The 16,752-nt window shown below is 42.5% G+C and overlaps 1 protein-coding gene across 3 annotated transcripts in view; it reads right to left on the bottom strand.

Annotated features, from left to right (window-relative positions):
* COL14A1 (collagen type XIV alpha 1 chain) overlaps positions 1–16,752 on the bottom strand; it is a 158,658-nt gene that overhangs the window by 90,381 nt on the left and 51,525 nt on the right. For all 3 annotated transcript variants that reach the window (XM_081950573.1, XM_081950574.1, XM_081950572.1), the window contains 6 exons: positions 14,739–14,868; positions 9,935–10,074; positions 4,820–4,946; positions 4,109–4,248; positions 1,870–2,002; positions 682–753 (listed from right to left, as the gene is read on the bottom strand). In XM_081950573.1, coding sequence (XP_081806699.1) covers positions 682–753; positions 1,870–2,002; positions 4,109–4,248; positions 4,820–4,946; positions 9,935–10,074; positions 14,739–14,868 — 742 coding nt within the window. The remainder of the gene's footprint in view (positions 1–681; positions 754–1,869; positions 2,003–4,108; positions 4,249–4,819; positions 4,947–9,934; positions 10,075–14,738; positions 14,869–16,752) is intronic.

Genomic DNA, 16,752 nt, shown 5'->3' with positions numbered 1-16,752 from the left:
TCATGTTTTCGCCCTCCCAGGGCTCCAGAAGCACTCTGCAGGCCAAAAATGGGTGCATTTTGGCAAAAACAGGCCCATTTTGCTGAAAATGGGCTGTGCAGAGCACTGCAGACTGCTTCTGGGGACCTGGGAGAGCAAAAATGCGACGCACTGAGGGCTTGGGAGCCCAAAAAAGAGCCTGTTTTTGGCAAAAATGGGCTGTGCAGAGGCCAAAACCTACTTTTTTCTTCTTTTCCTAATGTAAATGTACAGGCCTCCCTAAGCAGTTTACAGAGTCAGCATATTGCCCCCAACAATCTGGGTCTTCATTTTACCGATCTTGGAAGGATGGAAGGATGAGTCAACCTTGAGCCTGGTGAGATTCGAACTGCTGAACTGCAGGCAGCTGGCAGTCAGCAGTAACACATTCTAATCACTGCATCACTACGGCTCTTAAGTGGTACCTATTTATCTACTAGCATTTGCATGCTTTCGAACTGTTAGGTGGGCGGGAGCTGGGGCAAGGAATGGGAGCTCACCCCATCGCCTGTCGCTCGGGTCTCAAACCAAGGCTGGCAGCTTTCCAGCTGACAAACCCTGCATCTTTAACCACTGAGTCATTGTAACCCCTTGTTCTGACTAATGTCAACTAATCACCTGTTGACTTACATATGTGTTCATTTTTTAAAATATATTTTGTACCTGCTGTTGTAGGCTGAGGAGTAGTAGTACTTTCTGTAGTAATAGTAGTTACTTCAGTAGTCAGTATTTCAACTGGGGGGAAAAAAGCAACAGACAAGCATATTTCATTCCGAATTTCATACTAACAACAGCTACCAAATGTTTCTTATATAGGTTTTTCTATACGGCATTCTGATGCAGAATATTGCAACTGGAGAAGATAAAGTCAGGTTAAAGCAAAATCTGGATTAACTGGCAGAGTTTTAAAAGGAAGAACTCTGGATGGAGCTATATTAGGAGACGAGAACTGAGTTGTTTCCAAGATGATCAAATGTGACTAATAAAGAAGAATATTTATAGCTCAGTATTGACATGAGGAGTCCTTGGTGCTTTCTGAGCTTTCTTGTATTCTTGCAGACATTTCATTACCCAAACTAGGTAACATCATCAGTTCTAGTGATCAGACTAATATCTAAATTAGGCAATTCCATCAGACTAGCACTAGCACTGACCGTGTTACCTAGTGTAGATCATGAAACTGTTTCTGGCAAGAAAACAACCAAGCTCAGAGTGCACCAAGGGCTCCTCAGATCAAATTTCAACTCAGCATCTCTTCTGAATGTCTAGACTAGTGTTTCTCGGCCTTGGCCCCTTGAAGATAGGTGGACTTCCAACACCCAGAATCCCCCAACCAGCCAGGAAACACCCCTTTAGATCAGAGGCGGGTTCCTACCGGTATGGTACGGTTCGGCCGAATGGGTAGTAACTCCAGCAGACACGTGACTGTACTGGTTCTATCCTAGGCGGCGCCATCTTGATTTTTTTGTTCTGCACATGCGCAGAACAATCTTCATTGAAAACAATGTGATTTTTATTCCTTTTTTAATGTTGTGCGCCTGCTCAGACCATTTTAAGTGCAAATGTGCGTGTGCGCCGAGCGTGCGTTTGCCGTGCGCACCGAGCGTGCGTTTGCCGTGCGCGCAATTTTTCGGCCGCCAAACTGGAAGTAATGGCAGCAGGAACCCACCCCTGCTTTAAATGCAGTAGACTACATTTCAGTTGCCAAATGAGCACAAAACATTGTTCTGTACATCGGGACTTCGGTAAGATGGCAGAAGTAACCAGATATATCTGAGCGTTGGCTTTTTAAAGTAAAGTATATATTGAGAAATATTATAGGAAGGATAACCCTAGTATTTCCCATCTTACGTGTGCTCCCAAGTACAGCAACAACATCACTTTCACTTTCATCATCAAAGAGCGCCACCAAGGACACCTCGTATTCCATATTGGGTAGCAAGCCTTCGATCTCGTAGGTGTCCACATCTCCACTTAAGATGATCTGAAACAGATAGAATGGGAGGTTTAAGAAGGTGGAGAGGTGAATTATAGTTCTTTTGGAACCTGCCCAGGGATATCTAGCTCCTTTTCCGCATTCCAGACCCATTGATAAATGTTCTTCACATCCCTTGATGAACTAATTGATCTGCATTGAATGCTCATTCCTCATTTAGTTCCTTTAGTTGTCGACTCCCTAAATTTGTGTTTATTTATTACTGATTTCTTAAAAACATTTATACAACTTCCCAATTCATACATAGGTGATTACAGAAAAGTTTTTAAAAATTTGCCATATATAGTAAAAAATCCATTTTTAAAAATCTATCCATAACCCCAGAGGAGCAACAGCCCAATTAAATCAATCACTCAATCAGCTCCAGTTCCATTCATAGTCTGTCAGACCTGGAAGCCATCTTTTGCATTGGGCTGACAGGCCTGCCACATTCAATGCTGTGGGAAAATGGGAGGGGATTATATGGGGTGTGGGAGGTATAGTCAAAATAACATTCCTTTCTCAGAGAGTCAAGGACAACTTGCCCTGCACCTGGAGTGGTGTGACTGGGAGACATCCCCAGTTGGGACAGTGCCTGATTGGACCATGTGATGGACATGTGGGTGCTGGGCAGGGACTTGAACTTTCATTTGGGTGGGGAAAATCTTGGCAGCTTTCAGATTCGGGTTTTCCCAGATGTGCCAATATGATTATCTCTAATAAAATAAATATTAGACACGCTAATAAAACGTCTTTCGTTAGGGGTGTTACTTGGAACTCTGAAATAGTCTCCAGGACCACTGAAAAGTCATGATTTGGAGGCCTTTTGGAAAAGCAACAGGATGGGGGCCAACCATACCTCAGGAGAAGGTGCAAATATTTGTGCAAATATTCCTTGAGGCATTTTCCTCAAAGACTTTCTCTTGGCACTGTTTTGGCTTCATAAGAATCTGAGTAGATGAGTTTTTGAATAGAATAGAGACACCACACTACAAAGGGGGAGACTGTGAATTTTAGTCCCTCCTTAGCAGTGGTGGGTTTCAAAAATTTTTAGAACCTCTTCTGTAGGTGTGTCCTGCTTTGTGGGAGTGGCTTGCCAGCCATGTGACTGGGTGGGAGGGGCTTGCCAGCCATGTGACTGGGTGGGCATGGCCAACTTGCAAAATGTGGTGAAACTCACTTAACAATGCTCTTGCTTAGCAACCAAAATGTTGGCTCAGGAACTCTGGCATTTGAAGCACGCAAGCCTTAAAGCTATCAAGTTACAAGAGCCTTGCACCCCTAACTCTTTAGAAAAAAAAAACCAGGGGTGTTCAAACTTGACAGCTTTAAGGCTTGTGGACTTCAACTCCCAGAATTCCTCCGCCAGTCATGTTGGCTCAGGAACTCTGGCATTGAAGTGTGCAAGTCTTAAAGCTGTCAAGTTACAAGAGCCTTGCACCCCTAACCCTTTAGAAAAAAAACCCAGGGGTGTTCAAACTTGATAGCTTTAAGACTTGTGGACTTCAACTCCCAGAATTCCTCCTCTCGCTCTTCATCTTGATGATGTGCGGACGGGTGGGGGGAGGGAGCTGGAACTGGTTCTAAATGGCACTGTAGATTTGTGGAACCTCTTCTATAGAAGAGGTTAGAACTGGCAGGAACCCACCCCTGCTCCTTAGGCATGAAAGCCAGCTGGATGACTTTGGGCCAATCACCAGGAGACCATGAGTTCTAGTCCCACCTCAGGCACGAAAGCCAGGTGGGTAACTTTGGGCCAATCATAAGGGTCACTAAGTTCTAGTCCCACCTTAGGCATGAAAATCTGTTACATAACTTGGGGCTTGTCACTCTCTCTCAGCCCAACTCACCTCACAGGGCTGTTGTTATAGATAAAATAGGAGGATGTATATCTGTTGGATACAGAATATTCGCTGCCTTGAGTTATTTGTAAAACTAATAAAAACAGGATGCAAATAAATAAGTAAATGGACAATCAATTGCTTGCATGCTTTTCACAAATGTACTCATCTATTTCGTCATCCCAACTACTGAGACTCTGCTTCTTAAAATGTGCATCACCAGCAGTTCACCTTGCTATAACAAAAAGCATGTGAGGGCCAAGGACATCCTTACCTCATCAGCTTCTTCACCAGCCAATGGAATCCATGCTAGACGGTAAAGAGCCACATCAGAGGATGGTGGCTTCCAGCTTACAGTTAAACTTTCAGTAGATACTTCAATGATTTCCAAAAATTCAGGTGACGGAACTTTCTCTGCAAGATAGAGAAAAAAAAAACAGAAGGATTCCAAATGTCTTAAACTTTGTTAAGTTAACTTTGTTCCCTAATCCCCAGAGCTCACTGAAACAGCATTGCCAAAAAGGAATTAAGAGTTGTTAACCTAATTTTGTGAAGCTTCTTCTCCAATAATATTGTACTGCAAACTAGGGCATACAAAACCTTTGCCAGACCAATTCTCAAATACAGCTCATCTGCCTGGAATCCACACTGTATATCGGACATTAATACAATTGAGCGAGTCCAGAGGTATTTCATGAGAAGAGTCCTCCACTCCACTGCTCACAATAGAATATCTTATGCCACCGGGCTTGAAATTTTGGGCTTGGACAACCTAGAACTATGCCACCTACAGTCTGACTTAAGCATAGTACACAAAATTGTCTGCTACACCATCCTACCTGTCAATAACTACTTCAGCTTCAACCGCAATAATACACAGGCAAACTATTGATACAAACTCAAGGTAAACTGTATACATTCAATACATAACAACAACCATGACCTGGATGATAGAGAATCCTCATAGACATGCAACGAGACTTACTTGTGCTAAAGCTTCCAGTGAGTGGCTCAGACTGACCCTCACTATAGAGGGAGAAAACGGCTACAGTATATTCAGTGAGAGACGTCAAGCTCTTCAAAATATGTGCTGATACTTGATCAACTTCTTCCTGCATCACAGAGGCGACAGGAATGAGAAAAGTGGTTACAAATCCACATTTACATGAGGATGGAAAATCCATATCTACGTCAAGAATGGGAAAGAGGCTTGGTTTAATTCTTTACCCAGTGACGACTTCACAAGTGAAAAAGAAAACCTGGGTTAGACCCCAGGCTGCATCAATCAAATTCCCCATCTTACAGAAAGGCACAATCTGTAAGATGGGGAAATAAAGGATTTACTCCCCTTTAGCTAAATGGAAAGGAGGGGCAGAGAAAAGAGGGCAGGTGCTGACATACGCATCATCCAGGGATGCTTGGAAGCAGAATGTTATCCAAATCACGATGGTTAGTCCTCTATTTACGACCACAGCTAAGCCCCAAATTTCAGTTGCTAAGTGAAACAGTTGTTAAGTGAGGTTTGCCCCATTTAGTGATTATTCTTGCCATAGTTGTTAAGTGAATCACTGCAGCTGTTAAGTTAGTAACAGGGTTGTTAAGGGAACCTGGCTTCCCCATTGGCTTTGCTTGTCAAAAGGTTGCTAAAGGTGATTGTTAACTCGCAAAGTATCCCTGGCCTGCTCTTGAGTTGCCATAGGGGAGTGATCTGTATAACCCGCGAAATTGCTTCATTGGAGAATGTGACTGATAACACACCTTGGGGGAAGGGAGGAAATAGGGTCAAAGCCGGAACATAAATTAAGTGAGGTCAGAGTTGGCTACATTTGGTCCATGACGACATGAAGCTCCTAATAAATAACCAGATTTCTTTTGAAGCCTAGCATAAGGCTCATTATTTAATTAGGGCATCGATCGGAACCCTGACAGCGATCCCATGACCTTGGGACATTGTCATTGTCATAAATACATTATGGCTTGGATTGTGACACCATGCCCACCATGTTGCCTATGTTGACACTCTAATGGACACTACTGCTAGAAGGGCAAACTTGGCTGAACTAATCAATTTCATCCAAAAGAAGAAAAGAAATAAATAAATGACTGTGCTGAACATACGAGCATTTACAAACCAGATTCTCTTCCTAATGCCTACACAGAGTTCACAGCAGATGGTGTTTTTTTTTGTGAGCCCTGGGAGAGAAACATTTGCTGCTACCTAGGCTCAAACTCTCAAGCTTCCAAGTTGCATATGTTGACCTTCCAATGGACATCACTGCCAGAAGGGCGAACTTGGCTGAACTTGTCAATTTCATCCAAACAAAGAAAAGAAAGAAAGACTCTTGCTGAACACTTGAGCATTTACAGTCCGGATGCCCTTCCTGATGCCTACCCAGAGTTCACAGCAGATGGGTTTTTTTCTGTGAGCCCTGGGAGAGAAACATTTGCTGCTACCTGGGCTCAAACCCTCAAGCTTCCAAGTTGCATATGTTGACCCTCCAATGCATACCACTGCTAGAAGGGCAAACTTGGCTGAACTTTCATCCAAAAGAAGAAAGATAGAAAGATTCTGCCAGGTGGGATGTGAGTGTCTTTTCCACTAGGCTACCACGACACTCATTATTGTCATTAGTCCACACTAAGTCTAAAAAAAGAGAAAAAACCCCCAAAGATCTCCTCTTTCACAACAGCCAGTCCAGCAGCTCAGTATGAAACAGGCACGAGAAGGCAGAGACCAGGGTGGTGAGCATCCCCACAGCATCCCCAACATATACATCATCTAACTGGAACGAAGGAATCTCTTTAAGAAGGCATGAAGTGCCACAAGTGAACTGGACCATCCTGTTTACGCTGGCCAAGAGGAAACACGCTATTTCTGATGAAACTCAGATGGCGGTCACCTTCCCAACAGCCATGGGATGAGCTAAGGATGACATCATCCACAACTCCCAAACTGATTGGTGGTTCATCCTCTCATCGGGGTAACCAGAAAGTGTGGATTAGCCCTAAAGTTAATTGTGCTGGCGATGATATCAGAATGAATACAATCACCCTTGGCCCAGTTATTCAAACAGGACCATGATGTCAGAGACCATCAATGAACTGAGGGGGGGGGGGAATAAACAGAACAACCCAAGGACATACGTTTGTTATTTTTGTTTTGTTTTCAAAGTGCCCCCAAAGGAATAGTATCTGTTTATAAGCCAAACAGCTGGTCCTCAATTTTCTTTTTAAAAAGCGCTATCCTACCTATCAGCTTCAGCTGATGAGAGGGGGAAAAAATGGCTGCAAGTTAAGATGGACTCTGAGGGGAAAATATGCATTGGTTGTTTCTCGAGGGTGACATCCATGGAATATTTATAATGTTCTGGCCAGGCCAGGTGGAGATCTTATTTCCCCGGTCCAGCGGCCTCAAGCTTGCAATTCAAGACTCTCTAGTTAAATTTCCTGCTTCATGTAAGCTAGGAACCAGCTGCTTCAGTTATTAGAGGTGAAGATAGATTGAGAGCTAGAAATAGAATAGAATAGAATAGAATAGAATAGAATAGAATAGAATTCTTTATTGGCCAAGTGTTATTGAACACACAAGGAATTTGTCTTTGGTGCATATGCTCTCAGTGTATATAAAAAGACAAGATACATTTGTCAAGAATCATAAAGTACAACACTTAATAGGGTACAAGTAAGCAATCAGGAAACAATCAATATCGATATAAATCGTAAGGATCATAGTAATAGAAATGCAGCCTTAGTGAATAGTTTGACAGTGGTGAGGGAATTATTTGTTTAACAGAGTGATGGTGTTTGGGGGGAAAAAACTGTTCTTGTGTCTAGTTCTGGTGTGCAGTGCTCTATGGCATCGTTTTTAAGGTAGGAGTTGAAACAATTTATGTCCAGGATGTGAAGGGTCTGTAAATATTTTCACAGCGCTCTTTTTGACTCGTGCAGTATGCAGGTCCTCAATGGAAGGCAGGTTGGCAGTAATTGTTTTTTCTGCAGTTCTAATTCTCCTCTGAAGTCTGTGTCTGTCTTGTTGGGTTGCAGAACCAAACCAGACAGTTATAGAGGTGCAGATGACAGACTCAATAATTCCACTGTAGAACTGTATCAGCAGCTCCTTGGGCAGTCTGAGCTTCCTGAGTTGGTGCAGAAAGAACATTCTTTGTTGTGTTTTTTTAATGACATTGTTGATGTTACTGTAGGTGTCCATTTTAGGCCTCGAGATATGATAGAACCTAGAAATTTGAAGGTCACTACTGTTGATATTGGGTTGTAAGAGGTGGTGGTATGGGAGGGTTTCTCCTAAAGTTTACCACCATTTCTACGGTTCTGGGTGTGTTCAGTTCCAGATTGTTCCGGTCGAACCATGAGGCTAGTTGTTCAATCTCCCATCTGTATGCGATTTCATCATTTTTTTTGAATGAGACCAATCATTGTTGTGTCATCTGAAAACTTCAGTAGTTTAACTGATGGATAATTTGAGATGCAGTCATTGGTATATATAGAGATTTTTTTTTTTAAGAAAGCCATCTTTCCCAAGACAAAAATGCTGAAACTGTAGATAAACAAACTCATGCCTAGTACAAAGCATCGGAAGCATAAGGTGGGCCTCTTGTTACACTGTGAAAAAGGCCAGAGGAAAAGGCATGGAGTTTAAACCTACCAGGGTCTAAGAACAGGGGCAACAAGCCTGTTGCATCTTGTTACAGCTACAAAGATTCCTTACAAGCTGCATCATGTCGAAATTCTGGAAAGCCTCCGCCAATTTCTTGTCAGGGGAAGGAGAGAGCCAGACAAGCAAGGAATGGTGGGATGGGTGCCAAGGATCATAAAGAAATGCTTATTGGAAAAGATGTCGATCTATATCAGCTTGGGATGACGAGTTTGCACAGATGGAGTGTTCTCAGAATTGACAACAGGGAGGAGTGCCTTGGGTAAGTGTTGTTCAGCCTCAGCAACCTAAGGATGTGCGGACTTCAACTCCCAGAATTCCCCAGCCTTGAAGTCCACCTATCTTAAAGTTGCCAAGGTTGAGCAACATTGAACTAGAGCAGGGATGTCAAACTCAATTTCACCGAGGGCTGCATCAGGGTTGTGTTTGACCTTGGGGGGAGGTATGTGTGGCCAGCTTGTCGTCACTTGTGTTGGGGAGGGCCTGTGGTGGCCTGAGCTCTCTGTCAGCGAAAATGGCAGAGAGTTCCGTTTTCAGCCAGGATCACCTCCTGCAACCCTCTGCCAGCGAAAACAGAGCTCAGGCGGGCCGTTCATGGCCCTCACAAGCTCTATTTTTGCTGGCAGAGGCACCATGGTTCCTTCACTGTTTCCAGGGCAGCCCTACAGGGCAGATCTAAGCACCCCATGGCACAGATCTGGCCCACGGGCCTTAAGTTTGACACCCCTAAACTGGGGAGTCTAGGACACCAGGCTACTGGGCCAAAGCAGTAAGATCTCCATTCTGGTCTGTCCAGAACATTATAAATATTTCAGGGATTTCACCCTAGAAAAACAGCCAATGCATATTTTTCCAGAGTCTATTTTATTTGCTGACATTTTTTCCCTCTCATCAGCTGTAGCTCTATCACTATTTCTATCTGTCCAGCCAGCCAGCCAGCCATAATCCGAGAAGGTAACAGCAAACTAATTCTTTATATGCTGACATGGACAGGTCCATTTAGACAACAGTAGGTCAAGTTTCATTTGAAGAAGGCTGCCTTTTCTTTTCTTAGCATATTATACCAGTTACATTGAATAAAACAAATATTTAAAGGAAAGCACCGCACATGCTACATGACAGTTGATTGTAAAGCACAAAATTGCTTAAAGAAGAGGTTTTTTTAAATGAGCCATATGCAAAATATAACAAAAACAATGTATTTATATGGGGAGTTCAAATTTCATTGAAGAAGCAGCTCCAAATGCTTTCTCAAACCTTTGAGGTGGATTTGCTTACCTCATTTTGATAATTGTTCTTAACCAAAGAAGTTAATCTAACTGCCATTATATGAGTTATTGGCAGACTTGGGTGGGGGGAAGATATCGGTTTTAGATAATAGTTCTGTTTTTAAGTTCTTCCTGTTCATTCTTTTAAAAGTCTGCTTACCTCATTGGTTTCTGTCCCATCTGTCTTAACGTACATAATGCGATAGCCTTTGACCTTTGGCGAAGGTGGATCCCATGTTATTTTGGCTGAGCTGTGATCCACATTTGAAAACTTCAAATTTCTTGGTGGGCTTAAAGGCACTTGAAAATGAAAATGAATCCATATTATAAATAATATCTTTGCCTTTCGGCCAGTTGACCTATTGTGATGTAGGAAGTTAGCACCCACCCCTCTCCCAGAAGAATGAAATATTCTAGGAAATATTAAAAAAGCAGAATATTATATTTCCCTGGATGAGAAATGAAGAAACATGTTTTTTTTTTTAGACAGGAAGCAGACTCCCTCTTAATAGCCCCCACCCTCCTCAATAGCCCACAGCAGATGTCTGCACTTAAGAGATAAAGAGATAGTTAGGTCTATTCATAGGCAAATGCCCTCACTCAAGATCCAACAAAGGTAGGATTAGCCCTCTACCCATCTAGCAACATAACTCACCACATGGCACCTGGGAAGATTACATCACTCAGCAAGGCTCAGCCAAGCTTGGGACTCAAAACACAACCCACAAAGTTACCCCTGCATGGCCCCATGGGAGTCTGGGGCCCCATGGCCCCAATCAGAACACATGCTCAAATACAAAGCCCAACAGAGGGTATAAAACCCAGGCACTCTCAGCATCTCTTTCCTTTTTTCCTAGGACCTCAAACCATGTGGTCCTGTCCACCATTAAACCATCTTTCCAAGCAGCCTCCATGTTTCCAGTGTCTTTCTTCCCACTTGGAACTGAACCCAGATGGGCACTTCTTACGACAGTGATATATGGCTTCTAGGTGACATTAATCTCCATGCAACACTATGCATTTGATCAGGTCATGTTCAATGCAGAGCCCTCACCCAAGAAAGTTCACACTGTATGGCTACTGGTGGGATTTTGTCACATGTATGGCTTGAGTTCTATTGTTTGTCACTTGTGTAAAATAGGCTAGACTTTACAGCAAACTGAAGCCCCTTCACAGCAAACCTTTTGAGATTAGGATAAAGTAGGCTCAGCAGAATCCATTGGAAAAAATAATAACAATTCCAATGTCACAAGTCATCTTCTACAATGCTCTAGGTAGTGGAAGTTGAATGTTTTTGCTGTTGTGCAAATAGAATTTCGGAAATACAATATGTGTTCTGATATTCTTTTTTACCCTGTGTTGTACTCTAGTTTACCCTGAAGATAATCTGCTTTTGGCTTCCAAGTACCTTCCAAAGCAGTGGTAGAATTCAAATTTTTTTACTACTGGTTTTGTGAGCGTGGCTTGGTGGGCATGGCATGGCTTGTGTGCATGGCAGGGAAGGATACTATAAAATCTCCATTCCCTCCCCACTCCAGGGGAAGGATAGTGCAAAATCCCCATTCCCTCCTGATCAGCTGGGACTCAGGAGGCAGAGAATAGATGGGGTGGGGCCAGTCAGAGGTGGCATTTACCGGTTCTCCGAACTACTCAAAATTTTCACAACCGGTTCTCCAGAACTGGTCAGAACCTGCTGAATACCACCTCTGTTCCAAAGGTTTTGGTCTCCAAGATTCAGACTTTGGAGACTTTGGTCTCCAAGATTCAGACTTCTCAATTCTGCTGCTGGTGGTTAATTCTAAGAATTATAGCCGAACACATCTAGAAAGACCTGACTTGGGGATAGGCTAAGATACACACACACACACACACACACACACACACAGACACAGACACAGACACACACACAATTAATCAGTGGAACAACTTGCCTCCAGAAGCTGTGAATGCTCCAACACTGGAAGTTTTTAAGAAGAGATTGGACAACTATTTGTCTGAAATGGTATAGGGTTTCCTGAGCAGTGGGACAGCAGGTTTCCTGAGTTTTCTAAGCAGGGAGTTGGACTAGAAGACCTCCAAGGTCCCTTCCAACTCTGTTATTCTGTTATTCACTCAGAAACATTGAGAACTTCTTAAATATTTCAAGAATTTTACTTGGAACAAGTCTATATCTTTATACCTTATTCTCCATCCACAATTTGTCCCTACATTGGATTATCTCAAATCCAAATTTCACCATATCCTCTTTTCCATGAAATAGCAAAGGGGGGCTCAGTTCCTCTCATGTTTTTTTTTCAGGAGGCTGAAATCCATTCAAAATCTATCCTCCTTCTCCAAGCTAACACTATCTCTGTTTCTATTAAGATCAGTTTGGTGGCCAATTCAATATCCCAATTTACATTAATAAACATCAAAAGGTTAAGTTCTCCAATCCCAGATGTCACAAAACATTTCAGAGTCAGAGGTAAAAAACATCTAGGAATGGGGGAAAAAACTATCTGCAGATATCATGTTTTGTCTCCAGAAGTTGTGAATGCTCCAACACTGAAAGTTTTAAAGAAGATGTTGGATAACCATTTGTTTGAAGTGGTATAGGGTTTCCTGCCTGAGCAGGGGGTTGGACTAGAAGACCTCCAAGGTCCCTTCCATTCTATTCTATTCTATTCTATTCTATGTTTCCTGGACTAGAATTTGACTTCTGTTAGGTTCATACATTCAGTTCTTTGCAAGGCCAATATGCAATTCAGTTCTCACAATATGCATCTACGTGTGAGGAAACAGTGAGTGCATGACAATTTGAATTAAAGGAAACCTAGCCAATATGGAAAAACTCAAATCACTCCCAAACACAGCTTTTCTAAAGCTGTTATACATTATTTCTTAAAAGTGGTACTGACATATGAACACATGTTGTATGCTTAAACTATGAACTCTTTTAATACGGAAAGTTTGGATCCCTTTGTAGCATTATAGCCAAAAAAAAAAAAAGCCTCACTGAAAAGCTAATACAGCAATTTTTTTCCACTAGAATTCAGCAAAGCATGAAGAGTTGTACGAGTATACGTATTTTAGAGAAATTGTGCCCATTTTGTGCTAGGCTTCATGTCCAGAATTCCCACTCAGTCATCTGAGAATTCTAGAATATGGAATATAACAACTCTTGAAGGTATAATGAAGAGGAAACCAGGGACGTGCGGTCAGGGGAGGCAGGGGAGGCAGAGCCTCACCTCTCTTCATGAAATAATAGTATATAATATTATATACTATATATATATATAATATTATAATATTATATACATCCGGACGGCCGCACCCAGGAGCTGCGGAGGCAGAAATGTTGTCGGCGCTCCTGGATGATGAAGCCACGAAAGCAACTGGGGGAAGGTTCTCGTCGTTCCCCAGTCGCTTTCGTGGCTTCGTCATCCGGGAGCACCGACAACATTTCTGCTCTTCAGCTCCAGGGCACGGACGGACGGAGGTAGCCAGAGTGGCGCCGAGGCAGTCCAGCGGGTGACCGACCGAGGATCAGGCTGCCTCGCTCGCTCTTTCGTCCGCCCGGACTGCCTCGGCGTCACTCTGGCTACATCCGTCCAGCCGCGCCCGGAGAAATGTTGTCGGCGCTCCCGGATGACAAAGCCACGAAAGCGACTGGGGAAAGGTTCTCGTTGTTCCCTGCAGTCGCGAGGAGCGGGCGAAATACAGCAGAGGCAGGAAGGTTCTCATCGTTCCCCAGTCACTTTCGAGGACTGCGGAGCGCGAGCCGGCGGAGCACGCCCAGGAAGGCTGAGGCAGCCTCCAGCACACGTGGTCCCATTCCCCGCCTTCCTGATGACATCACCAGCCTTACCAGCCATAAACCTCACCGCAGGTCACTGGAGGAAACTAACATTAAACTTTAAAACATTAAAGACTGGGATGTAAAAATCAGGCTGCAGTTAAAATGCAGCAGAATTAAAATAGGTGTTATCCGAAAACATGCTTCTCACTGTTTTAGGTGAGAAGCAAAGAAGATATTTTAAAGGAAAATAAGCTTCAAGAAACTTAAATACCTACTGTTGATAGTTCAAAGCTCTGAGCAAGACTAGTCCATTGCAGTCACTTTCTATACCGTGTTTCCCCGAAAATAAGACGATCTTTTTTTTAACCCCCAAAATAAACGCTTGGCCTTATTTTTGGGGAGTCTTGTTATTTTTGAGGTGCAGAAGGTGGCGAGCATGGTCACCTCATGGCTGCTGCTGTGTTGCAATATTTTGGGGGAGGGCTTTTTTGGGGAGGAGGGCTTATTTCAGCACATGCGCTCAAAAGCCCAATTGGGCTTATTATCCGGGGAGGTCTTATTTTCAGGGAAACAGGGTACATGATAATAATCAGATAATAACAAGTTGTCAAAGGAAGCACAAGCACCATACTAAAGGGATCTTCATATTCCTTCCTAACCAATGCCTCTGGGGACTAAGGTAGATATTCTAAAAGGTACTTGGGTCTGATTCTAAGGTGTTTATCTCTGTTTCTTGGCCAAGGGAGCCGGCATTGTCCCAAGACAATTTCCACGGTCATGTGGCCAGCATACTTCAAAGGTGCACGGAATGCCCATTTCCTTCCCACCAAAGTGATATCTATTTATCTACTTGCATTTGCATGCTTTCAAACTGCTAGGTGGGCAGGAGAGGAGGCAGGTAACGGGAGCTCACCCCATCGAGTAGCGCTTGGGTCTTGAACCTGGGCTGTCAGCTCTCCCGCTGGCAACCTCGAGTGTCTTTAACCGCTGAGCTGCTGAGCCCTCACAAAGTGAAGCTCCTCTTCACAAACATTGCAAAGCGAAGCTGAGTTTCATGCAGCTGTTCCTAAACAATGCCTATAGGTATTATTATTCTATTAAATTTTAAAGGCATTATTTTTCAGTCTCAGAAAGCCTTTCCAGAATTTACTCCTGGGATTAGTAGAAACCCCAACAAACCACCTACATGTTGTTTCTTGTCCTGTAAGAGGATCACTGGCTTCTTCTCCAAACATCGCATAAACTGTGACCGTATAGTCTGTGTTGGGTAGCAGATCGTCAAGTTCAACATGTGTGGAGCTCACTCCAATTTTCATCTATAAAAATAGAAATAACAATATCACTTAGACTTATATATTGCTCCATAGTCCTTTACAACACTCTCTGGATGGCTTACAATCTCAGCACATTGGCCCCAACAATCTGGGTCCTCATTGTACTGATCTCAGAAGGATGGAAGGCTGAGTCAATCTTGAGTTGGTCAGGATCGAATGCCTGGCTGTGAGCAAAGTTAGCCTGCAATACTGCATTCTAACCACTGTGCCACCCCAGTGGTTAAAATGCATTATTTTACCACTCGCCATCTTCAGGCTGGTGTTTTCGGCTTCGTGCTTGTCTCGCACAAGCATGAAGCTGAAAACACCAGCCTGAAGATGACGAGTGGGACAACAAGACCAGCATATATATATATATATATATATATCCCGTGTAGGATTGAGATTGTCTTATATATATAGGTTTTGTGCAAACTAATTTGCAAAAATGGTAAACTAGGCCAAATCACAATATATATATATATATTGTGAGAAGTCCAATTTGTGAGAAATCCTAGAATATCAAAAACCCACCAACTGAAACCTAGCCCAAAAGGCAGAAATGTAGAACTGGGGTTGCCATAATTACACAAGTCCCTTTGTACTTTCATATAATCTTCTCCATAACATTTGCTCAGCTATCCTTAAAAGGTATAATACTGTAAATGTCACTTTTACTATTATTAATTCCTGTTAATAATTTTGAGTCAGAAACGTTCCTATAAAAAGAAAAGACATAATTTTATCACCTTTACTATGTCTGTCATCTGTAGAGCATCTATTATAGAAAATCCAGAATAACACAACGGTGGCAAATGAATAGATTTTTATGGTATTTAGTACTGTAAGGAGCCCCAGGCTGCTCCTGAGTGTAGGAGTGGAACGTCTGTCAGTTTGAACTGAGGTAATGGAATGTGAGGCAACTGGCAGTTGGAACAGAGTTCTTCTCAGGTAGGGTGGGGGAGTAGAATGTCTAACTCCTTAGCATCAGAGTGTGTTAATATAAGGCAACTGGCAGTTGGAACAGAGTTCTTCTCAGGTGGGGAGGAGGAGTAGAACTCCTTAGCATGAGAGCGTGTTAATTGCTGTATAAGAAATGCTAATGATCTGATGGTCATTTTGGAAAATCCTTTCTTAGCGAGCACCTAGAAGCCAAGAGGAACATACACATCAAATTTCAAGTTTATAGGCTTTACGGTTCTGGGGATTTCGTGATGAGTGAGTGGTACTTGGCTTTTATATATAGATATGTAGATTGAACAGTACATTGACTAGGTTTACTTGAAATCTGTCTCTTGAATCTGTGTTTAGATAAGATTTTTTAAATATTTCAATTAGTCTGTGAGGGATATATGCTGCTACATAACTTTAAAAAACTGAACATGTTCATACATTCAGTAGTTTCTTGATTCTCTTCTAGAATCTTACATGTCTTTTTAATGCTATTAAGAATTCTCCCACTTGAACAAGGATGAACATAATTTCACACTAGAAATCAAGATAGGCTAGGTCCATTGTTTAATCTGGCAGAGTTTTTAGCCAGTTCACACTAAGTACAATTTATGTCCATACCTTAGGAAAAATTGATTTTAATTTCACTTAGGAATGCAGGGCAAATGTTCTGCACGCAAAAGTATTATATTCCACACTTGAATCAAAGTAGTCATTCCAAATTACACTTCTCAGAATGGTGCACTGCCGTTCGACAACATTTTTAAAATCTGTCTTAGTTAAAACTCTGCTTAAAAACACATACACGTATTGTACAAAAATGCATCAAATTAGAAAAACTAATTTGCAAAAATGGTAAACTAGGCCAAATCACAAGTAAAAAAGTCCACGGTTGAACAGATATGTAGCAAAATGCATTTTAGGCAGAATATAAAT

This window comes from Natrix helvetica (genome assembly GCF_964273705.1).
Source record: "Natrix helvetica genome assembly, chromosome: 4".
Lineage (NCBI taxonomy): Eukaryota > Metazoa > Chordata > Lepidosauria > Squamata > Natricidae > Natrix > Natrix helvetica.
This window is presented reverse-complemented; position numbering and strand designations above follow the sequence as displayed.